Here is a 25,390-nt window from a genome sequence, read left to right on the forward strand (position 1 = left end):
TGTTGTATTGTGGTGTGATCAAATATTCTGAGTCATTGATGTGAGATGTGCTGGTTGACCGGAGTGACTGTACAGACATGCTTTTTGAATTGGAGGAGCCTTTTGCTGATTTCCCCTGAGAATGTTTCTTTGCGATTGTTTTGACTGGTACATTTCTTGAGCTGGTAGTCTGTGATGACATGCTCCTGGAGTCAGAGTCATCCGTGATACATTTTTGTGAGTGTAGCTTTTGAGGTGTGTTATTGCTGTGGATAGGTTATTTGCTAGCCACGCGTTTATTTCTTTGGTCTGGTCGTGGAGCCCTTGGTCTCGGTCCCTCTCACATGACATTAACTGTCTCTCCCCAGTTTTCTCATTGTCGCGGATGTCTTTAGTGCACATGCCTATCCCTTTCCGGTGCCTGAGTGGCTTACCACACCTCATGTGATTTGTTTCTTCTTCTCGTTTGTTGGGTACACTAACGGCAGTGACACTTGTGTAATGTGTCTTCCTGTTTGGTGCTTCTTCAGAAGTGTCTACAACATTTGATGGGCAGTGGGTTGCTCAAGTGTGTTCGTATACCGGTGTCCAGAGTTGACGTGACTTGTCCACTCGTCTGTATTTGGTCCTTTCCACATATCCATTGAGCAGACTGTCATCTGTCTCCTTTGTGTGGTCTGTCCCACTTGATGCTTCATCCGAATAGTTTGTAATGTCTGTTGAGTGATTCAATGACGACGTATCAGTGAGACTGTCGTAATCATCCTTCACTGCCTTTTGTATTGTTAACTCAGGGTGTTTCACGTCACTCGGTTTCTTCCGCTGTCTTGTCTCTATTCTGCCTTCGCCCTCCCTCTTTCTGGTTTTGATTGTTTCCTGGGCTTTCTCAACAGACATGAGAGACGTCTCCATTCTTTTATCTTCGTGACTTGCATTCGGGTGTAGTTCTTTTGCTGATTGTCTTGCTTTAACTCACGCTCCAACGTCAGCCCTCCTGATGATTTCTTTTAGCGAGAACTGTCCTTGAAGGATCTTGCGTTTTGTTTCTGGTTTTGAGCAACCTTCAATTACCCGGAGTCGAACTGCTTCCTCATCTGTGAATGTGTTGAAATGGCAGTGGTGCACTAGACTTTGTAGCCTTGTTATGAAGTTTGGTAATGATTCTCCGGGTTCCTGCCGTGCCGCGTTGAAGGCGATGCGTTCGTGATCCACGTCATCCTTTGTGTCGAAATGAGCACATAGCGTCTCTTTGAGTTTTTCATATGTCTCTGTGTCTTTTGCTGAAAAAGTTCTGATTAAGCGTCGGCCTTCGTGACCTAATCAATCAATCAATCAATCAGAACATTTGTATAGCGCACTGCTCACCCGGAGGGTCTCAAGGCGCTGGGGGGGGGGTCCGCTACTGCGCGAACAGCCAGGTCTTGAGCTGCTTCCTGAAGGCGAGGTGGTCCTGGGTCAGGCGGAGGTGGGTCGGGAGGGAGTTCCAAGTCTTGGCGGCCAGGTAGGAGAAGGCCCTTCCTCCTGTGGTGGCTCTTCGGATGCGGGGGACGGCGGCGAGGGCGTGGCTGGTCGATCGAAGCTGGCGCGTGGGAGCGTAGAAGTTGAGGCGGCTGTTGAGGTATCCTGGTCCTTGGTTGTGTAGGGCTTTGTGTGCGTGGGTGAGGAGCCGGAAGGTGATTCTCTTGTTGACCGGGAGCCAGTGCAGGTCTCTCAGGTGTCCGGAGATGTGGCTGCGGCGGGGGATGTCCAGGATGAGTCGTGCTGAGGTGTTCTGGATCCGCTGGAGTCTCTTCTGGAGTTTGGCGGTGGTGCCGGCGTAGAGGGAGTTGCCGTAGTCCAGCCGGCTGGTGACGAGGGCCTGGGTGACCGTCTTCCTGGTTTCGGTGGGGATCCATCGGAAGATCTTGCGTAGCATTCGCAGGATGTTGAAGCACGACGAGGAGACGGCGTTGACTTGTCTGGTCATGGAGAGGGAGGAGTCCAGGATGAAGCCCAGGTTGTGTGCGTGGTCAGTTGGTTTGGGTGCGCTGCCCAGGGCGGGGGGCCACCAGGAGTCGTCCCAGGCGGAGGGTGAGGATCCCAGGATGAGGACTTCCGTCTTGTCCGAGTTCAGTTTCAGGCGGCTGTTCAACATCCATTTGGCTACGTCTGTCCTCCCTTCGTGCAGGTTGGCTCTGGCGGTGGCGGGGTCGTTGGTGAGGGAGAGGATCAGCTGGGTGTCGTCTGCGTAGGAGATGATGTTCAGGTTGTGCTGGCGTGCGATGGCTGCGAGGGGGCTCATGTAGACGTTGAAGAGAGTTGGGCTGAGCGAGGAGCCTTGAGGGACGCCGCAGATGACTTCGGTGGCTTCCGATCTGAACGGGGGGAGGCGGACTCTCTGTGTCCTTCCGGCGAGGAAGGAGGTGATCCACTCCAGTGCCTTCTCCTGGATTCCGACGTTGCTGAGGCGCTGTACTAGGGTGCGGTGGCAGACAGTGTCGAAGGCCGCGGAGAGGTCCAGGAGGATGAGGGCCGCTGTTTCTCCGTTGTCGAGCAGGGCTCGGATGTCATCTGTAGCTGCGATCAGGGCGGTCTCGGTGCTGTGGTTGGCCCGGAAGCCAGACTGCGAGAGGTCGAGGGAGCCGTTCGTCTCGAGGAAGGCGGCCAGTTGCTTGTTGACGGTCTTCTCGATGACTTTGGCTGGAAACGGGAGCAGCGATATGGGGCGGTAGTTCTTGAGGTCGGTAGGGTCTGCTGATGGTTTCTTGAGTAGAGCGCTGAGTTCGGCGTGCTTCCAGCTCTCCGGGAAGGTGGCGCTGTCGAAGGAGGTGTTGATGATGTCCCGCAGGTGGGGTGCGATGACAGTGTCGGCCTTGTTGAAGACGTGGTGAGGGCAGGGGTCTGTTGGAGATCCGGAGTGGATGGAGTTCATCGTGCGGATGGTGTCTTCGGTGCTGATCGGGGTCCAGGCGCGGAGGGTGGCGGTGGGGGGCGGTGGTTCGGTCGTGGCGTGCGTTGGTTGAGTGCTGAAGCTGTTGTGTATGTCCGCGATCTTGTTGTGGAAGTAGGAGGCGAGGGAGTTGCAGAGGTCTTGCGAAGGGGTGATGTCGTTGTTTCCGGCGTTGGGGTTGGAGAGCTCTTTCACGATGTTGAAGAGTTCCTTGCAGTTGTGTGCGTTGTTGTCCAGTCGTTCCTTGAATGCGGTTTTCTTGGTGGCGCGGATCAGCTGGTGGTGTTTTCGGGTGGCGAGCTTGAGGGCAGTCATGTTGTCCGGTGTTGGGTCTCTGCGCCAGGTTTTCTCGAGTGCTCTGCAGTTCTTCTTGGAGCTCTTGAGTTCGTCGTTAAACCATGGGGCTTTCTTGCTGCCGGGTCTGCTCGGCTGGGTCTTCAGAGGGGCGAGGTCGTCTGTGCAGTCGCTGATCCATTTCGTGAGGTTGGTGGCCGCTTGGCTGGGGTTCGTTGTGCTGGTGGGAGGGTTCTTGCTCAGGGAAGTAGTGAGCTGGTCTGCAGTGATCTTGTTCCAGCTTCTGCGGGGAGCCTGTTGCTGGAGATGGTGGAGCGTGGTCCTTCTCTAGCTGAAGTGGATGCAGCTGTGGTCCGTCCATTGGAGTCCCGTGGCGTGGCTGAAGGCGATGTCCTTGCTGGAAGAGAAGATCGGGTCGAGTGTGTGTCCGGCGTAGTGGGTGGGGGTGGTCACCAGTTGCTTGAGTCCGAGGTTGGTGAGGTTGTCCAGCAGGGTGGTGGTGTTGCGGTCGTTGTTGTTCTCCAGGTGGAAGTTGAGGTCTCCGAGGAGGATGTAGTCGGTTGAGGGGAGGGCGAGCGGGCTGACGAAGTCGGCGATGTCCTCGCTGAATTGTGCGCGTTGTCCCGGGGGTCTGTAGATGAGGGTGCCTCTGAGGGTGGTCTTGGGGTTGACGTGGATCTGGAAGTGCAGGTGTTCGGCGGGTGCGAGGTTGTCGTTGGTGTTGGTCGTGATGCGGATGGAGTTACTGTGGATGATGGCGATGCCTCCTCCTGTCTGGTTGACGCAGTCCCTCCGGATGATCTTCTAGCCGTCCGGGATGGCGATGGCGATGTCGGGCGCTGAGGAGGCGTTCATCCAGGTTTCCGTGAGGAAGGCGACGTCTGGGTCTGTGGTGTCGAGCAGGTTCCAGAGCTCGACGGCGTGTCTGTGGACGGAGCGGGTGTTGAGCAGGATGCACTTCAGGTGGGTGCTGCTGGAGTTTGGCTTGGTGGGTGCTGGTGTAGCGTGGGTCCGGTTGCAGGTGAACTTGCAGGAGTGGCAGCTGAAGGGTCCGTGGGTGCGTCTCGGTGTGGCTCGGTAGCAGCGCGGGGTTCGGCCGGTGTTGAGAGCGTTGAGTTCGGTGGAGTCGTAGGTTCGTCTGGTCGGCTTCCGGCGGTGGGGGCCAGGGGTCCTGGCACTGGGCGCGGTCCAGGCGCGGATGGGCGCAGACGGGCTTACCTTTGGCGCACCTTCGGCGCTCAATCGGTGCTCCCGCTGGGCGCGTCCGCTGCGTGGTCGCTCAGGGGGCGTCATAAGAAGGGGGACGGGAGGGCGGGTCTGCTGGGTTGGGAGAGCGTCCGGGCCAATGGGCCGGTGGTGGGCGGGGCCGCAGGGGCCAGCGGCGGGAAAAGTGGCGAGCGGCCGGCTCCGCTGTGGCTGGGCCGCTCGGGGGTGCTGGGGGGGCGGCGGTGGCGGCAGGCAGGCGGCAGGCAGGCAGGCAGGAGGCTGGCAAGGAGGCTGGCTAGCAGGGCAGCAGGCGAGTGAGGGGGGTGACCCGACCTACAAGCTGAAGTAGCAATAGTAGACGTTTTCCATCCCTTCGCTCACCGGTTGTTTCAAGAAAGTCATCCAGTGATTCTAGCCACCTGTTCCATCGGTAACTCAAACTCTGATCGTTGGTCTGCGTCACTGGGGTGGTATTTCAATGCAGGGTTTAGATGTGTGTGTTTCTACTCTCACTGACATGATGATGAAATGTATAACAATGTTACAGGACTGTTCCCTTTTCTTCCTGTCTTCTTTTGCTGACCTCCCCTCGGACGATAGTCTTTGTTTGGTCGTTTTCTTTGGTTTTGGTAAGATTCGCTGCGCTCGGGTGACTATTGAATGTTGTCCGCCCCTGGCGCGACTGTCTCGGTATGCTTCAGTGAGTTAGACTTGGATCTCCTGAGGTCAAATGGCCACCATTCAGCTGCACCATGCGGGACTCGTGGCTCTGCGAATTCCCGCTTTCGTTTCTTCTATTTTTAATCATTTGTCTTCACGTGGTTCTGAAGTTTACTTTGGTACTTGCCTTTGCTCGTGCTTGTTCCATTCGGGATATGCATTTGCTTGTGTTTGTTGCATTCGAGGTTTGTACTGGCGTGTGCTTGCCGTGTTTATCGTTGCCTTGACTTGCGCTTGTTGCTAAAGTCACTTCGATTTATCACACTTCTTGTTGCTCATATCAGTTATTGATTGTGCACAGGTCGTCTTTGTTCGTTGCTTGCGCTTGTTTACTTATTCTTGCATTTACTCATGGTTGCTTGCATTTGCTCTGATATTTGCTCGTGTTTTCACCCTTTTCTTTGCATATGTTTCTTCACTTGTTCAGCCTCTTGCATTGGCTTGGGCTTGTTGTATGTCTGGTCACTTTTATTCCTTTCACCACTTGTTGTTTGTACTTGTGCTTCTTTGTATTCAGCGTAGTCTTCACTCGTTTTCTGTATTTGCTTGCTTGGGCTGGTTGCGCTGTAATTCATGCACTTGCCAGTGCTTGATGTCACAAAGTCTGCTTGCTGTAGGCTTTCACAACCGCCTGACTCTAAGATGGCCGACACCAAAATCTCAATGGGTGTCTATGGGCAGTGCCTGACCTTAAGATGGCCGCCGCTCGGGACACGTGGCTTCATGTAAGTCTGTACTTGCACTTTTATCTGTCTTCGTAATCGCGAAACTCGCTTGCCAAGTCTTTGAATCAAGCTTCCAGGCCTTTGGGACTCACCCTTGCACCGCCGATCGTGGCAGTTTGTCCCCGGGCGCTCTCTGGCTTCTGTGCCACTTTCGTGCCGTTTTTTCTTTATTTCCGGCCGTTTCTCCCGAATTAGGGACGCTCCGGGTGGCCCTTCGACAGTGCAGGCAACTTTTCTTCGGTCACCGGTCGTTGGATCCTGGGGCAGCATTCAGGCGCGGCGTGTGGAGCATTCTGTTTCCGCGCTCTTCACAAGCTGCGCCGACACAGGCTGCAAGCTCTCTGTTCTTTGGCCGTTCACGGACGGCAGGGGTCTCAGGCAATGCGGGCTTCGGTACTCATCCCACCCTCGTCGCCATTGTCGTGCCTTCCCCTTAATTACCACAGGAGCCTGGAGTAGGATTTACCACGTCTTTATTCTTACGTGCCTACTCGCAACTGCCTTCCCACTTCGGTTCCCTGCTCCTCCCTTTCCTGCTCCTCCCTCGAGTCTATCCCAAACACTAGACTGCTGCACACGATACTACAGAAGCGTGTATCCATTCTTTCAGGGTGTGGAAGGTCAAGAGCTAGCTGGAGAATGGCTCTCTTCCATGGAGTGGATGTACTGGATGATGTCCTGTTTTGCTTGAGAGGAAGATTGCTCTCCTGAAAGCAGAGTTCTCCTAAAGCGGCGTACTTTGGACCAAGACAGCTTTGTAGGCTCCCAGGTGTGGAAGGGTAGGCGTGTTGGGCTTGATGGCGGTGTGAAGTGCAGGAGTTGTGCCGCTCCCTGGAAGGATTGCACTATCCGGCGTTTAGACTCCCATTGAAAGAAAAGCACGAAGGGGTTGCCCCACTGATAACGGATGTTCAGACTTCGCAGCTTATCCGTCACTGGTTTAAAATCCTGGCGTCTTCGCAGCGTAGCAGGAGCAAGGTCTTGGATGATCTGTATGTTGGCACCATTGTAACTTTGAGAATTGCCTCCTTCTCAGAAAAAAGTGGACTCTGGTCAAAATGTCAGGGATAAGGCCCACTCGGCTGGAAGTGCCCGATACTCGGTGTGCCCGGTCCAAAGCCAGTGTCCTGGGGTGCCGCAGAGTCCTTCCCCGATTTAGTGCGCATCATCTTCCCTCGAGGACGAGCACTCTCTGGCTCCTGATAAGTTGGCAGAGTCTCGCAAGGGGATGTTGGGGGTAAACCAAGGGCACCCGCAGTCCCCCGGGTGTTAGGGCGCAGGCTCCCACAAAAGGCACTGTAGGCAGTGATCCACAGGCTACGAGGTAGTAGGGGGGACGATCAACGCTGCAGGAGTCGATATTGCCGCAAAGGCCTTGTTCCAAGGGAGGCCAATCGCCGCATGGCCAAGTCGTAAAGGCCAGAGCCAACGTGGGCCACACTCCAAGAGGGAGGTAGAGAGGTTGTTCGGGACTCAGGAACCAATGTTGGACTACAGTGTTCAAGGCAACAGGACAGGCCACAGTGTTGGGGCCACTAGGCGATGTGGGGTGAGAGAATTACCCACAGCTGGTCAGCACTGACCTCAAGGAGATAAAAAGGTGCAGAGAATCCCATACCCTGCGTGGTGGTCGGTAGTGGAAAGTCCCATCAGCCCAGGCCTCGCCCACCAGAGCTGAAGGCCCAGCAAAAAGGCGATCCAGCAACAATATGATTGCGTGCCAGGCCAGAAAAGTCAGGCACGAGGAATCGGGGCGCGCGAAAGGCCCACCAACAATGGAAGGCACAGTCACTAAAAGTCCCTCGCTCTCGGGGTCAGCAGAACACCCAAGAGCACCAAGAGCAGTCCACAGGGGGGTTTCTAGGTCACTGCTGGGGTAGGCCTCAGATAAGTCCAACGCGCTGGTGACACATGCAGCTAGCGAGGAGCAGTCTCCAGGGAATGGTTCATAGCGCCCTGTCGAAGTGGGTCAGTCCATCGGAGCCTCAGTGGGCAGGGGAGCGCCCACCCCTACACCTCACCTGCACAGAACGTCGCATCACGGGAGCCCCATAGGGAGGTGGTGTGGAGTGGGCAGGGAGAAATGCAGGTTTGCGCACATCCACCGACCCGCCAGGCCGTGGGGGCTCTGCTCACAGGCCGGGTCTTTGAGGGAACACAGTCAGCACTTCCAAGGGCCAGTAGTCGCCAGGCGCCCCCTTGGATTTCCGCTGGTCATCCGGTCTCGTCAGCCGGTGCAGGAGAAAGCCACTGCTTCAGAGGATCACAGCAGCTGCTTCCCGTGCCGGGTCTGCTCCGGGTGAGGGATAGGCCCAAGATGGCAGCCGCCGCAGGTGAGGACGCCTGAGTGTCCTTTAGTCCAGCTGTGCCCCTGGCACGATGAAGCGCCAGACAAGGCCAGGGGCTCCATTTAGGTCAACAGGATCACCAGCGGGGCCAGTAAGGGTAAGTGGCGGCATTTCGTGCTGGAGGAGGCCTGGGACCACAGAAGACAAGATGGTGGCCGCTGCCGTCGGGTCTGGCTGTTGAGGGCAGGAGGTCCGCGCCCCCACGACGGGTCGACCCAAGCAGCCGTCCGCTCTCCAGAAGATGCCCCAACTGCTCTGCTACCCTTGCCCCCCGATTTGCCGCGCCAACAGGGTCCCAGCTCCGCTCTGTAGGCGGCTAAAGGTGGGGGTTTACGGGAGCTCCCTCAGCGCGCGTCTCACACTGTTCGCGGTGAGACCACGTCCCCGGCAAGGGAATTTTTAAGGTTTAGGGTGGATTTGGGTTTTTGGGTGGCAAGTGAAGTTTGAGGATTTAGGGTGGGTTTGGGCTTTTGGGTGGTAATGGTATTGTTAGTGCTTAGTTTGGGTTTGGGGTTTTGGGTGGTAAGTGAATTTCTACGGATTAGGGTGTTTGGGGTCTTGGGTGTGAATGAAATTTTTTGGGTTTTAGGGTGGGTTTGAGGTTTTGGATGGTTTGTGCATTTTTAGGGTTTTTTAGGGTTTCTAGGTTGAAAGGGAATTTTTAGGTTTTGGGGTTTTTGGTGGCAATGGAATTTTTAGGGTTTAGAGGGGGCATGGGATTTTTGAGTGGCACGGTTAATTTTAGGGTTTATGGTTGGTATGAGTTTTTGGATGGGAAGAAGCTTTAAGGGTTTAGGCTTAGCCTGGGCAGTGAACTCAGCTCCGCTCGCAAAGTTTGCAGATTTTTCTGTACTCCATGTTACTCGGAGCTCACAGAGTTCCAAAACACTTGCGGAAAGGAGTTTGTTTCCCCGCTCATGCTCGTCAACATCAAGTTGGCGAGTGCGAGTGAGGAAAATCCACCTCCAGTAGAGAATGTTCCTCATTTGCACTCATTACCATCAAATTGGCGAGCGCGAGTGAGGGAAATCAACTTCCCAGTGAGATTTTTCAACGAGGGCAGTCAGATTTCTCAATGCATGTGGCGCATATGACCGCGATCGCTCGCATTGAGAAACCATCTGCTCGCATTGAAGAAGCTGCCACTCGAGTAGAAAATCTACTCGAGCGGCATAAAGGAAGCAGTGCCCACTTGCGCTGTGCATGGTGCCATGTGCGATATTTTCACAGTGTAGGCAAATACCTGGTCCTTTAAATTACAGTTAACTGTATTTTTCAATCGCCCTATGCCGCTTAGGGAGCTCTGCATAGCGCGGCAGAGTTTTCTTTGCACTTTACGAAGTTCCGCATATCGGAACTCCGTGGACTCCGCCCAGGCTTAGTTTAGGGCGGTTTTGGGGTTTTGGGTGGTAATGGGTATTTAGGGGTGGGTGGATTTTGTGTAGTTGCACTACACAGAATTCTGTGGAGTTGCATTAGTACTGTGTGGAATTCGGCGGAGTTTCCTGTGTCCTATTTAGTAGCAACAAACATAAATAAATATGCACCGTAGACCACAAATGAGATCCCATTTGCCTCCCGTCACAGAAACATCCCTTATTACAAACTTAGCATGTGCTTCCCACATGCCACCAAGCTAGCGCTACCCTCGCAGTACCTATTGCAGCCATCACACGCCCCATCCTCGAAGAGAAACACATATGATGAAGCTCGGGCCGCCACCTCCCACTGTGGATGGACTCTCCGATGCCTCGTAGTAAACAAACAATTGCTAAATCGGACCAATCATAGAGAACGGCTTATTCCCACTGTTCTCTCGCTACCAATCGCAAATTGATGCAGTGACCCAGCCAGTCCCAAACGTGATTGGTTCGGAGCTTCCGGTTAGTTAATCCCTTCAGCCAGATTACTGTAATCAATTTACTTTTGTCCTCACAAAAGTATTACAGGGGAGGGGCAATGGCTGAAGCAGAAGGAAGGGGAGCCACACTAGATGGAAAAAGGTCCAGTTAGAACACAGCTTTCCAAACTTTTCATGTTGGTGACACACTTTTTGGAGATGCATCATTTTAGGACACAGTAAGGCAGTGTAGCGAGCGAGCCCAAACCACCTAAGGGGAGTTCGGGGGGGTGCTCACTCACTCTGTCTGTCTCTCTCTCTCTCTCTCTCTCTCTCTCTCTCTCTCTCTCTCTCTCTCACACACTGTCTCCCTCCCTCTCTCTCCCTCTGTCTCCCTGTCTGACTCCGTCTGTCTCCCTCTGTCTGTCTACCTCCCTCTGTCTCTCTCTGTCTGTCTCGCTCCCTCTGTCTCCCTCCCTCTGTCGCCCTCCTCCCTCTGTCTGTCTCCCTCTGTCTGTTGCCCTCTGTCTGTCTCCCTCCCTCTGTCTGTCGCCCTCTGTCTGTTGCCCTCTGTCTCGAGCTCTCTGTCTCCTGCTCTCTGTCTCCCTCTGTTTCCGTCCTTCTGTCTCCCTCCCTCTCCCTCTGTCTGTCTTCCTCTGTCAGTCTCCCTCTCCTTCCCTCTGTCTCCCCTGAATGTCTCCCTCTCTCTCTCTCTCTCTCTCTCTCTCTCTCTGTCTCCCTCTGTCTCCTTCTCCCTCTCTGTCTCTCTCTCTGCCTCTCTGTCTGTCTCAGTCTCTGCCTCTGTCTGTCCCTCTCCGTCTCTGTCTGTCTCTGCCTCTGTCTACCCCTGTCCCTGTCTCTGCCTTTATTTGTCTATGTCCCTGTCTCTGTCTGTCTCTGTCTCTATGTCTGTCTGTCTCTGTCTCTCTCTCTATCTCACTCACTCCCTCTGTGTCTCCCTCCCTCACTCTATCTCTCTCCCACTCTCTGTCTCCCTCCCCCCCTCTCTCCCTCTGTCTCCCTCCCTCTTGTCTGTCTCCCTCTTGTCTCTCTCCCTCACTTTGTCTACCTCCCTCCATCTGTCTTCCTCTATTTGTATCCCTCCCTCCCTCTGCCTCCCTCCTCCCTCTGTCGCCCTTCTCCCTCTGTCTATCTCCCTCCCTCTGTCTATCTCCCTCCCTCTCTCTATCTCCCTCCCTCTGTCTGTCTCCCTCTGTCTGTCTCCCTCTCTCTCTGTCTCCCTCGGTCTGTCTCCCTCCCTCTGTCTGTCTCCCTCTATCTCACTCTCTCTGTCTCCCTCTCCCTCCCTCTGTCTATCCCGGACTACCTCCCCATGTCTCCCTCTCTCTCTGTCTCCCATGGTTTCCCTCTCTTTCTGCCTCCCTCCCACTGTCTGTCTCCCTCGCTCTGTCTGTCTCCCTCTGCCTCTCTCTCTGTCTCCCTCTGACTCCATCCCTCTGTCTCCGCCCCTGTCTACCTCCCTCTCTCCCTCTCTGTCTCCCTCTCTTTGTCTCCCCCTCTTTCTTCTTCCCTCTTTCTCCCTCTGCCTGTCACCCTCTGTCTGTCACCCTCTGTCACCTCACCCCAGCTTCCCGGGCACACACACAGCCACGCCTGAGTACTTCGCAGGTCTTTAAAAGACCATTTACTTGTAAATGAGGCTTTGTTGTGAATCGCCCAGCCCCCGACCCCCGTAGAGCAGAGTGTCTCAGAGTCCGCGCTGCTGCGGCAGACTCCGAGACACTCTTTCAAAGGAATGCCTCTTAATTAGCAGCAGTTATGTGCTAATTGCCCTTGATACTGGTGTCATGCTGCGACACACCCACCATTTGCAGGCGACACAGTACTGTGTCGGGACACACAGTTTGGAAAGCTCTGAGTTAGAAAGTAGGGGCTTCTGTGTTACAATTCCGAGGGAATGGTTAGATCTGGTGTTAAGTTGTGGAGAGTGGGTCTGTGCACAGAAATGGTGTAGGGTGAGGAAAATCGTAGTAATCAAATCACTGGAAGGGCCATTGGTAATGATGGGCTGCACTAGGAAATCAGTACTGGATATGTTGCCAGCTGCCTCAGTTACCCACCTGTGTGGCCAAAATCATGACCTTCTTGCACTTGCACAGCCCACCAATGAGCTGCTAGCTCAGCATGGTATAGCACACCTGATGCAAGATTGGTCACCTCAGCTGCTCGCTGTGCCTGCAGCACTGAGAGGACCTCGCTCATCCTGCCACTGATTGCAGATTGGCGGCACTTACATGCACCACAGTGAAGCACGGAATTGGGAAAAGTGGCGGAGTAGAATTGACTGCCCACCTCTAGTTTAGAGGGGGGGTGGGGTCTCTGGAAGGTAAGTGGTGTTTAGGGTCTGGGTTGGCTATGGCCTTTCGGATGGTAAGGGTGAATGCATGTCTGTGTGTGTGTATATGTATATCTTTATATCTACCTAATAATATATATATATTAACGTAATAATATATATGTTTTAAATCGCTTAAAAGTCGTTGTAATGACTGCGTTGTAAAGTCGTGTGGTAATGGCTTGCGTGGTTCCATCATACATCCGTGAAGTAGCCCCAAGCTGAAGGGAAGGGTCAATAACAAGGGAGCAGGACTTTAACCCCTTGGCCGTGGGGGTAATTCCCCCGCTGTGCTGGGTGGCGAGGGGGCGCCCACTGTGCCCCGGTGCTCGTTACGAGCTCAGCTCGTCCTGAGCCACAGTGGTCGTGTGCTCATGACGAGCTGAGCTTGTTACGGCCACACCCGTTTCCTTGGAACGCTCAGCACAGGCTCGGAATTAGCCCCGCGTACAAGCGTTGGAGCTGTTATGACGAGCTCAGCTCGTCATGAGCACACAGCAACCATGGCTCATGGTGAGCTGAGCTCGTCATGAGCATGGGAGGGGTTAATGCGCGGTAGGGGGAAGCTACAAGGCTCTAAGAACAATTCTGTCCCATGACAACATGTTTTAACTGTAGAAGAAAAAACAAGAGACAGCAGTTTTACAACTGCTTTGCGCCTCTGAAAGTTCAGTCTCTTTAACTGCTCCTACTGTGTATACTTGACAGCTGATAGTGTGCGCACACAGCAGGAGTTGTGAAAAGAGGCTGAAGTCAATCTTTGATTCTCCCTTGGTTCAGCCAAACTCTTCCTGGGGCAGATCATAGGAAGACCCAGTTTTGGTGGCTCTCATGTTGGTCGCTACTACCTGGTCATCCTTCCCCTTCATGTCGACCCATGGGTACTATTCGTGCTCTCCTACACTTTCAGCACCTAGTCCTAACTTCGGGGTATATTAGCAAGAAATTGCGTTATTTATCGCAAAACTTGCTTAGCGCATTTTTTTATAACTTCCTATCGATTCATATCTTAGTGGAAAAACTTGCTATTAGCAACGTTTTTCTCCATTGTGCTAAAATATCCAGCGATAGCGGCGAAATGCGTGAATATCGCTGGAAATCCAGCGATATTCACGCATTAGCGCCAATGGGGGCTTAACCTGACATTCAACCTCCAATTGGATAACAGGTGAGTCATCTTTTTAGCAGGCGTTAAATTCTTGCGTTAATTGCGCTTAGCGCAACTTTTTTTATCGCTAAGCCTGCTTCGCTAATAGTCGATAGCTGTGTTAGCGACTGCTTTCAGTCGCTAACAGTTTGGGTATGCCCACTTTGCATGTCATTAGCGATAAATATCGCTGACATGCAAAGTTGTCTCCAAACAGTCACTATCGCCTAAAAGCTGTCGCTAACTGCTGTTATTGACAGCTTACTAATAGGGCGATAAAAAAATCGCCGCTTTAGCGGGAAAAAGTGCTGCTAATGCGGCGATCACTCCCTTGCTAATATGCCCCTTCATTTGTTACTGCATACCCTGTCAAGAAAGAAGAATGAGGCATCTAGAATGTGGAAATTGTTTTAATGGGTGTGAAGTGGGGGGTTTTGCTTGTTTATTTCCATTATTAATCTCCAACTCTTGCCTTCATTTATTTATGGTGTTGTGTTGCTACTTTGCAGCTGGAAGTAAAAAGAATTAATTTTAATGAAAATCTTGACCTTCTAAGAAATACTTTGTAGAACGCCTGCTTTACCTCCTTGTTGCGCAAACTATATATCATGGGGTTAAAGAAGGGAATGACCACAGTGTAAAAGACTGACACAACCTTGCTCAAGTCCATGGAAAGGAGGTTGGTGACCCCAGAGTACACGAAGACCATTGTTCCATAAAAGATTACCACCACAGTCAGATGGGAGGTGCAGGTGGAGAAGGCCTTCAAGCGTCCAGTTGTGGAAGGAATCGCCAAGATTGTGGTAATGATGCGCCCATATGACAACGCAATCACCAGCAGTGAGCTGAGGAGCACCACCATGGATACCAAGATGTCCACAAGCTGTTTGACACGGGTATCACTGCATGATAATCTGAGCAGTGGTGAGGCATCACAGAAAAAGTGGTTGATGATGTTGGGGCCACAGAAAGTCTGTAGGCACAGCAATAGGATGGGCAAAGCTGGAGTGAGAAAGCCGTTCAACCAGCAGCATGCGGCCAGCCGTGCACACATACTTCTGGTCATGATGGCTTGGTAGCGCAGTGCGTTGCAGATGGCTGCATAGCGATCGAAGGCCATGGCTGCCAGCAGAAAGCACTCTGTTGCTCCTAGGAATACAAAGCCGTACAACTGTGAGATGCAGCCAGTGTAGGAAATACTCTTTTTGCCAGAGAGCATGTTCACCAAGAGTTTGGGCAGCGTTACAGATATGTACCCGATTTCTATGATAGATAGGTTGATCAGAAAGATGTACATTGGCTTGTGAAGGCGGTAGTCCCAGCATATAAGAAAGACAATGATGATGTTCTCTGTGACTGTCAAGATGTAAATGAGTAGGAAAACCAGGAAGAGAAAGATCTCGTACTCCCATCTGGTGGGAAAACCGACAAGGATAAATTCTGTCACTGTGGTTTGATTGGCTGTACTCCTCCATGTTGGCGATACCATCTGCAGAGTTTAGAAAAACACTGAGTCAGAGGTGTGAACATTGGGGACACAACGTCTGGTCTGTACACAGCTACATGCACATTTATGCTTGACAATATTAGATTATGGTCTAGCTATAGTGTCCAAATTTCAATTAAATGGTAAAAGGTGATATATATTTATTCTATTTACTTGGGATCATACTCAAATGGTGGTATACCTTTCACAGTGGTGGTACAATGATTGAACTGCCAAATAGGGCGGTAGAGCATTTTGATATCTTTGCCCAGAAATAAAACAAATCTCTACTACATTTGTCCAAATTGACAAAGTGGGACAACCTTTGTAGAGACCAGGATAAACACAACCAATCTCCCCAGTATCTTCTCTTCCCACTCCCACATCCCATAATGACCTAATACAATTCTACAATGACTTAGTAAAGAATACCACATTTGCCTATCAAGGAGATCATTTAGTGTCTGGTGGAAACCTAAAAATCTCTAATTTGTTGAGGAAACTATTCTTTGTGTATAACTAAAGCTGTCAAGAACAATACTCTAGCTTACATATGAGAAGCATATGTGTCAAAAAATACAAAAAAAAGGAGGGAGTGCAAGGACTGCTTGCACTGTTTCCGAAAGGCACTCCGATGGGAGATAGGACTCCTGAATTATAATTTCATCGCAAAAATTCATGCAATTCAAACAAGCGTAGTCAATGGTAATCTTTTTTGAAGATTCATTTAATTGATGGGTCACATATTATATCCTCATAGTGACTTTTTCATGAAACAATGCTCCAAATGTATTTTGTATTGACATCAATTGATCAATGCATCATCCCTATGTACAATCAGAAATAGATTAACCAAAGCTCCTTTGGCAGCTCATTTTATTACACACCAGCACAACGTGAGCCAACTGAGGTTCCTTGTTTTGGAGGTTGTCCCACTGAGAGCAGGCGTGGATAACAGGAAACTACTACTCCAGAGGGAAACCGTGTGGATCAAGAGACTTGATGCTTGTCAGTCCAAGGGTCTCAACGATAGAATTGAATATAGTTGTTTCCTATAATTTGTTGTTGTCCCAATGTACATACAGTTGTTCCATATTTCTTTCTGAACGTACTTGTCTCCATTTCACCCCTTTGTTTCTCATTCCACGTCCTATCACCCGATGTCGTACACTCCTCTTCCTCACTTTCTTTCTTTGTATTTACTTAATTTCCACCTTTCCCATATGGCCATCACCTTTCTTTCATAGTCCAGGTTGCACCTGTTCATTACCCTTCCGGTCACTTTTTTTAATTTTGGCTTTCCGGTTATTTTTTCCTCTACCTTTGATTTTTTATACTTTTTAACCTACTTTTTCTATTCCATTATGACTTTTTTTCAAGCTCTCTTACCCTTATTGCTTCTATCATCTATTCATTTCCACATTTGTTACCGTTCTTACAGTGATTGTACACCACGATTGACCATTCCATGATGGCCGCCACCATCGATTCCGAGTGTTTGTTTGTTGTGTTTTTTCAATACTCATAATATTTTATCACTGTGTGTAACCGTCTTCTACGTTGTATGAAATTAGGCCGCGGCCAATATTAGATCATGACTGGTTTAGTTGCGCTTCGGATATATGGGCATGCCTATCACGCTACTAACATTTGCGATAGTCCTTTGTTTACCTTCACTATCACGGTCGTTTATTTACTTCCGCATTCACCGCATTGCACACTAACCGTCGGCTACCCTGCGCGTCGCGTGTCGCTTCAGAGAAGATTTGGTAAGCCCTCATTTGCACGATCTTCACTTTTTAGACCACTTTTTTTTGCCGTGCACATCGTTAAAGCACTTTTGAAGCGTTAATTGGGTTTGGCTTTTCCGGTTTACTTGAGGTCTATTTTTAAGTCCAGTATTCACGTAATGGGCGTTTTTGGTTTACCGTCCACACCATTGTCATGGCTGTTACTGTCCTCACCTCACACTGGGCCAACCTTACACCTTTTTACTTTTTCAACCCTTCTGTAGTGTGGATAATGCACGTATAATTTTATCTGCACTTGGTTAATCGTAATACTCATCTCGTGGTCGCGAGTTCCCTTCCTGATACCAATTCATTTATTTACAGATCTTTTGCTACCCCCTGATGAAGGGCCCCGCCCGAAATGCATAGGGATGATGCATTGATCAATTGATGTCAATACAAAATACATTTGGAGCATTGTTTCATGAAAAAGTCACTATGAGGATATAATATGTGACCCATCAATTAAATGAATCTTCAAAAAAGATTACCATTGACTACGCTTGTTTGAATTGCATGAATTATTGCGATGAAATTATAATTCAGGAGTCCTATCTCCCATCGGAGTGCCTTTCGGAAACAGTGCAAGCAGTCCTTGCACTCCCTCCTTTTTTTCATAATCAACAGTCCTTACCGGCCGGAAGGGACTATTTCCTGGCACCCTAAAAGTCTAACCTCAGTCTATATTTTTCACATTGATGAACAGTTCTCACCACGAGTGCCGCCAGTCCTATACAAATTTTGATTGTCAAAAAATACAAAAACATATTGTTAGAAATTGGGTCTCTAGTTGGCAGAGTTATGCACCTTGTCCAAGGAGAGACCATAGACCTATTCATGTTAAGCTAGACACTAAAAGATAACCTGTTCTCACCCTCTGGTAGCTTGGCACAGAACAGTCAGCCTTATCTAAAGAGGCCCTTCAAACCTTGTACAAGACCTAAAAGACATCATTGCCCCATCTTGGACCACAATCATCAACACCTCCCTTGCCACTGAAAGTGGCCCTTCAACTTGGTCAAATCTCCCCCATTATTAAAAACTCTATTGCCGTTCCTAATGACCTAAACAATCTCCGACCCATCTCTAACGTCCCCTTTCTTTTTAAAGCCCTCGAAAAATGTGTCTTGGACAAACAAATACAACATTTCAACCTTCTGGACCCCCTACAATCAGGCTTCAGAAAAGACTGCAGCACTGCAACTTCCATACTAAACATTGTTGATGACATCCACCCCTCCCTTGATAATGCTGAGACCTGTCTACTTATCCTCCTTGATCTCTCCGCAACTTTTGATACTGTCAACCACTCTGCCCTACTTAATGTGCTTCGGCCTCAATGGTACTACGCACAAATGGTTTGTCTCCTTTGTACAACATCGAACACAGCAAATCAAAATTCTAGACTGTCTATCTAACCCCACTCTGGTCTCCCTAGGAGTCCCCCAGGGATCTATTCTCTCTCCCTCTCTCTTTAACCTCTTTAAGGAAGCCCTCACCTTTATTCTAAAACAAGCTGGCGTCAACTACCACCTCTATGCCGGCAACACCCAACTCTAATATAAGATTAAAACCCATACCGACATCATACACCTTAACAACACCCTCACTAAGATCCAATCCTGGTTCCAATTAAATCATCCCAAACTCAACCCCCAATAAAACGAAATAATTCTCTTCTCCCCTAACAGCCTGGATCTCTGACCTCAATGCCCTCAACTGCTCACTCTCTTTGTCCAACACAGAATAATCTCTTGGTATCTCAATCGATAATAGCCTAAACCTCAATGTTCACATCAAAAATTTGGCCCAATGGGCCCTCTTCACTCTCCGTCATCTCATGAAAATGAAGATCTTTCTCCCAACTGAAGACTTTAAATCAGTAATTAAATCCCTGGTCCTTTCGTGAATTGATTACGGCAATGCCATCTTCACCAGAATTCCCAAAGTCCACCTTGCTCCACTCAAATCTGTACTCAACCTGGCATCCAGGATCATCATTGACTGGAAACGCTTTGACCACATCTCCCTAGCCCTCAAAACTCTTAACTGGATCCCCATCAAAGGCAGATCCACCTACAAAAACGCATGCATTACACACAAAGTCCTCCATCAAAATACACCACGTACCTCCCCAAAAAACTCTGCAAAGTGGGCAGCACACGACCTCTGAGAAGCACTAATGCTCTCCTTCTCCGGAAATGCCCCATAAATCTGGAATGCCCTCACCAAAGACCTACAATGCAACCCTTCCTATACCAGCTTTAAAAAAGACCTAAAAATGCACCTCCTTAATAAATATTGGGGGTGTTAACCTGCGCCTTGAATTTGAGCTTCTATGTTATATATGTACATAACTCTTTGCTCTTCCTATCTGTTTTACGTGATATGTATAATCTCAAACCGTTTTCTCTTTTGTTTTACTTGTTGGTATTCAATGATGTTGTAATTTAGTTTCTTACCGTAACTATCTCAGTCATGTAAAGTGCTCCGATACCTCTGGGACTAGCCAGCGCTTTATAAACCTCTAAAACAAAAACAAAAACATAAATATATTACACCTATCACAAAAAGAGCCACATGTCCGGAACTTAAGTCTGAGGGGCATGTGTAATGGGACAACCATTCTAAGGGAGGGGGTTCCCTTTTAAGGACGGTTCCCCTCACACACCAAAGGTGTCATGCTTCATCATAGGGTTACCTCCTCACGTTGAAAGCCTACTCTAAAAGCGGGCTACAACCTCGCTGCGAGGAAGGAGCTCAGGGATGTTTTGTGGAAGAGCGGGTTGCTCTAAAACTGGCAGGTTCTGATTAGCGGATTGCAATTCCCAAGATCCTCCATGACAGGAAGTACTTAACGGACTTGCGCGAGCACTCGGTGCGAGTTATTCTGCTTCCGGAGTTCTGACGTGGATTTGATCGGCTGCGCTGCTCCAGAGGCTGATTAGCGGTGCCGGAGAATTGGGCACACTGGAGCGGTCTTTTCCTGCTTGTGGGTAAGATTGACGAGGATGGAGGATAGTTCTTCCGAGTTCCCGTACAGTACCTGCTTTTCCTTCGGAGTGTGGAGTCCGTCTCGGCTCGCACTGCCGTTTCCTTTTGGTCAGCTGTTGGGGGATTCGGAGCAGAACACGGAGGTGGTCGAAACCTCGTGTTGCCGTTTCCTTTTGGTTTTTGGCTGTTGGGAGATTATCGGAGCGGAACACGGAGGTGGTCGAAACCTCGTGTTGCTGTTTCTGACATCAGAGACTATTTACAAAGGGTGCTTGACAGTTGAGTCGGGAGTGGTGGACGCAACCACTATGCTGCTGGTTTTGACACTAACCGCATCTGTGTACAGTGGAACTTGATTACCGGAGCGGGAGTGGTGGACGCAACCACACGCTACCAGTTTACATTATATTCCCTTATTTAACGGAGCGGAAGCGGTATTTGCGGCTTCAGGCTTCCGTGGGCTATAAAAGGAATACATTAGTTATTTTTCATTTATAGGGAAGTGGTGTTTGGCTTAGTACATTGAGCTGATATAGTCTCAACTTGCCCACTTATTTACCATCTTTTGTTTTGTTCTTCTGGGATTTTGAACCTATCTGTTTATAGTGATTACCAGAATCCATGTTACAAAGACTTGCTTCTGCAGGCTATGGTATGCTATAGAGCACAAATTGATTTCTATATAATAGCAGGGAGTACATATATTCTAGATATTACATGTGATATTTTTCTTACCTTACTGGAACTACATTTATATACACTGCTTAGGCTTGACTGCAACAAAGGGTTATACCAATCATTTCACAGGTATGCAAAACTAGCGAGAATTCATGAGAGTAGGGGTGTGTGTTTGACATTAGTTATATTGTCTGCTATTGTTTTGTTGTTTCAGGTTCTTGTCCCTGCTGACCCTTCCCTTTCCTTTCCCTCGCCTGATAGCTCGAACACCCTGTTTGATATTCAGGGTGTTGATGACTTCAGGAGGTGGACCCTTATTACGACGTCCGGATCCTGCGGAGCAAGACCTGACAAAAACCCTAGGTCAGCACTGTGTGCAATAGGATGGGTGCAGTGCTAGAGGGAATTGTGAGTTAAAACTGGCTACAAGGTTAGCTCTGGCAAGCTTTATTCAGCTACCTCAGGCCAGGATTTAAACCAGAGAGCTAGTAATGCAACTGCCAACATTAGAGACAGTTACATCAGACAATGATCAACATGTTTCGGCCCGGGAACCTATAAGAGTGTCTTGGCCTTTATCAGGATGAAGTGACAAGCTACTGTAGAAGGTTGAGCAAACAAATAAAGCGTATGGAAGTACAAAATATATATATGGCGGTGTGTATTACTAAACCAGTGGTCCTGAAGTGCACTGCTGGAACCTACAGAAGTTAGGAAATAAGCTGCATCTGTCCTGGGCAATGTGCCAAAGGTACATACGCCAACCAGCCCGCCCATCATGGCGTGGATAGTATGGGTGCATTTCCCTCCAGGAGCTATTAATGTTAAGGGTTGCCTGGCCAAAAATAATTCAAAACCGTTGTTTTCCTGCAGTAGGAGTGTGGTGTGATTGTGTGTGCTTCCACTTTTATACGGACTTTCTCCTTCCACATCAAACCATTATCCTTTGCCATATGTATGACTTCCGTTAGTACTCAATTAAAATGCTCTACTATTCACTTAGTTTCTGGGTGATAAAGCACACATTTTATGTCTTATGCCACATTCAGCTAAAAATGCCTCCATCTCTTTAGAAACAAACTGTAACTAATTGTCTGTTAGCAGCATTGTAGCAATACTTTCACTTCCAAATGTTTCTCTCAAAAATGTTACTGCATATTTAGTCTCAATCCCTTGTGTAAAATAAACTTACGGACACCTTGAATACATATCCATCAAAACAAGAAAAAATGTTTCACATCCCTCCCCATGTATTGAGACAATAATGTCTAATGCAACCTCCTCCCATGGTCTAGTTTGACGTTCTTTAATCTCCATTGGTTGTACCCTAGGATGCATGGGTTTCTCTCTCAGAGCACACAACATGCATTCTTGAATATTGTTTTTACTTGTAAATCCATGCCTGGCCACCAGTATGTCATTCTCAGCCTTTCTTTACTTTTAGACATCCCTTTATGGCCACAATAAGCTAAAGTCATTAGTTCTTCTCTCTCTGTGCAGGAAGGAACAAGTCTGATTCCCCTGAATAGCAATCGTTGATTTTCTGGTAATTCATCTTTAACTCCCTAAAAGGTTTTTCTTTCCCTACTCTTCTTATTGTTATTGCCCCATCCAGATTTCAGTAAGTGCAGAAACTCTTGGAAAGTTTTATCAAATTCTGATGTCTATCTCTCTTCTGACACAATGGCCATACTCATTTCACAGACCATTTCCTGAATAAACTCCTTGTATCATCTTAAGTGTTTCCACTTTGAGTCTGCTCATCTGAGGACTCTATCCAACATTGTTATCTACTCCTGGAATATATTTTATTTTAAAATCATATTCCTGAAGAGCTATGTCTTTTTTGATAATTCTATTAGAAACTGTATCTATGCCTTTCTCTTTATACATCTCACATAGTAGTTGTGGTCTATTCTGGTTTCAAATTTGCTGCCCCATAGAATGTATTTTAGTTTTCTGACAGCCATACTACTGCAAGTGTTCTGACAGTCCATAATACTGCAAGTGTCTCTCTGTGACTATAGGTTTTCTGATCCTTTCAAACTACTTGAAAGAAACAGTATTGTACATTCTGAGCACTGCTGTAAAACTGCTCCAAGGGCCAGATGTAGATAAATCTCATTTACCGATTCATAAATACCGAATTTTACCGATTCGGTATTTATGAATCGGTAATTAAGGTGTAGGTAATAATTCGGTATTTTATATACAATCGGTAAGATTCGGTATTTACCGATTCGGTAAATACTGAAGCGGTATTTCCTATTGAATCCTATGGGCCTTGAAGCCATAGGATTCAATAGCAAATACCGAATCGGTATTTACCGAATTGGTAAAAATACCGAATTGCAAAGGGGGACAGGGTGTCACTTTGACACCCTGTTGCACCCCTGATTCAGGCTTGTGTGCCATGTCACACACATACATGCCCTTAGGGCATGTCTGTGTGCCACATGGCACAGGTGTACATGCACAGATGTGCATGTACACAGGGATTCGGTATTTACCATGCAATTGTATTACATGGTAAATACCGAATCCTGAAAGGCCTGAAGCACTGTTCAAAGTGCTACCTACATCTGAAAATACAGATTCGGTAATTTTACCGATTGGTAAATTTACAGAATCTGTAAAATATACAGAATCTGTAATTTTACAGATTCTGTAATTTTACTGATTCGGTAAAATTACCGATTCGGTAAAATTACCGAATCTGTATGTTTTTTGAGCCCCTACATCTCCATAGCCCAATACCGGTCGGAAACGGCCGAAAATTGGTATTTTCGGCCGTTTACGACCGGTATTGGGCTACCTACATCTGGCCCCTAGGGCCAGATGTAGGTCGCCAAATACCGGTCGGTAACGGCCGAAATCGGCCGTTACCGACCGGTATCTGGCTTTTGAGATGTAGGTGGGTCTGAATTTACAGAATCGGTATATTTACCGATTCGGTAAATTTACCACTTCGGTATTTTACCGAATCGGTAAATATACCGAATCTGTAAATCCATATGTAGGTGACACTCCTAAGAGTGCCCCAGGCCCTTCAGATTCGGTATTTTACCACCCAATCCTATTGGGTGGTAAAATACCGAATACAGGTGTGCATGCACATCTGTGCATGCACACCTGTGCCATGTGACACACAGACATGCCCTTAGGGCATGTCTGTGTGCCACATGGCACACATGCCTGTACTTGGGGTGCTAGAGGGTGTCAAAGTGACACCCCCTGCACCCTTGCAGGATTCGGTATTTACCGAATCTGTAAATACCGATTCGGTATTTCACATTGATTCCTATGGGCTTCAAGGCCCATAGGAATCAATGTGAAATACCGAATCGGTATTTACAGATTCGGTAAATACCGACTCTTACAGAATCGGTAATTTTTTACCTACATCTGCCTCCTTCCTATTTACCGACTCTTAAATACCGATTCGGTATGAGTCGGTATTTAAGAGTCGGTAAATAGGAATTACCTACATCTGGCCCGTAGTCCCTTAAGACTCACATATGTTGTAAGTACTGGATTCTTCTTGGGTTCAAATGTCTTCAGTTTAGGTGCTCCACTCAACTTTTCATTCACTTCCTTAAACTCTGCCTCACACACAGAGTCCCAATTGAAATATGTTCCTTTCTTGAGTAACTTTCTCATTGCTGATCAATTTTCTGCTAAACCCCACACAAATTTACGGTCGTATTCTGCCAGTGTGACAGATGCCAGGTAACTCAGGATACAAGGTGCATATTTTGAAGTATTTGGTATCTACATTAAAAGGTCTTATCCAGATAGATCAGATGCCATCATAGTTCACAAGATACCATCAATGTGAGATAACAGCAGTGCTGTACCACACACACAATCATATCTCCCTGTAATGTATATATTACAAGCAGTCACTTCCAAAACGTGTCTTCAAGGACTCACCCGAGGAAAGGTCCTGTTGGGAGTGCAGACATGCCATCAGTCACATCCATAGAATTTCTTCAAGTGCTCACCAGAGGACAGGTCCTGCTGGGAGTGCACACCTGCAAGCAGTCAGATCAATAACATGTCTTCAAGGGCTTACCAGAGGACAGGTCCTGCTGGGAGTGCACACCTGCCAGCAGTCACTTCCCAAAAGTGTCTTTAACGACTCACACAAGGAAAGGTCCTGCTGGGAGTGCACACATGCCATCAGTCACATCCATAACATTTCTTCAAGTGCTCACCAGAGGACAGGTCCTGCTGGGAGTGCACACCTGCCAGCAGTCACTTCCCAAAAGTGTCTTTAACGACTCACACGAGGAGAGGTCCTGCAGGGAGTGCACACCAGCAAGCAGTCAGATCAATACCATGTCTTCAAGGGCTTACCAGAGGACAGGTCCTGCAGGGAGTGCACACTGGCAAGCAGTTACTTCCATATTGTGTCTTCAAGAGCTCTTCAGAGTAGAGGTCCTGCAGGGAGTCATGTTACTCTACTAAAAGTGTGAATTAAATGCTACCAGGCAATCAATCAAAATAGTCTTCAATTTTCTAATTGGTAATTTTTATTTCCTTCTAAGTATTCTGATAATCATGTTTATTTCTTTTCTTATGATTTTAAAGTAATTTATTTTAAGCATGAAATCTGTTTAAACAGCTTTCTAGGCAGTCACTTTCTATGCCATGTTTAAATTTAATTCTGATCTGTCTTTGACTATGATTTTAACTAAACTTAATTGCTCTAGGAAGAAATGTATGGTGCTTATAATTACAACCATCCTGTTAGTTCAGCTTTTTTATTCAATAAAGTTAAATACTGTTGAAAATAAAGTAGTCATGTAATAAACCACAGTGTTATTTACACTCTCTGTATTGCCATTTCATTTTGTCCCACAATGTTATTACCTGGATCCCCTGCTGTGCAGTCA

General features: G+C 48.4%; 1 protein-coding gene across 1 annotated transcript in view; it reads right to left on the bottom strand.

Moving 5' to 3' along the window:
• Positions 1–951: 951 nt before the first annotated feature.
• LOC144757626 (olfactory receptor 6Q1-like) overlaps positions 952–25,390 on the bottom strand; it is a 100,633-nt gene continuing 76,194 nt past the window's right edge. The window contains exons 2-3 of the mRNA XM_078646390.1: positions 14,107–15,033; positions 952–1,197 (exon numbers count right to left, since the gene is read on the bottom strand). Of these exons, the coding sequence (XP_078502516.1) occupies positions 952–1,197; positions 14,107–15,033 (1,173 nt within the window). The remainder of the gene's footprint in view (positions 1,198–14,106; positions 15,034–25,390) is intronic.

The sequence above is a fragment of the Lissotriton helveticus genome, chromosome 1_1, assembly GCF_964261635.1.
Source record: "Lissotriton helveticus chromosome 1_1, aLisHel1.1, whole genome shotgun sequence".
Lineage (NCBI taxonomy): Eukaryota > Metazoa > Chordata > Amphibia > Caudata > Salamandridae > Lissotriton > Lissotriton helveticus.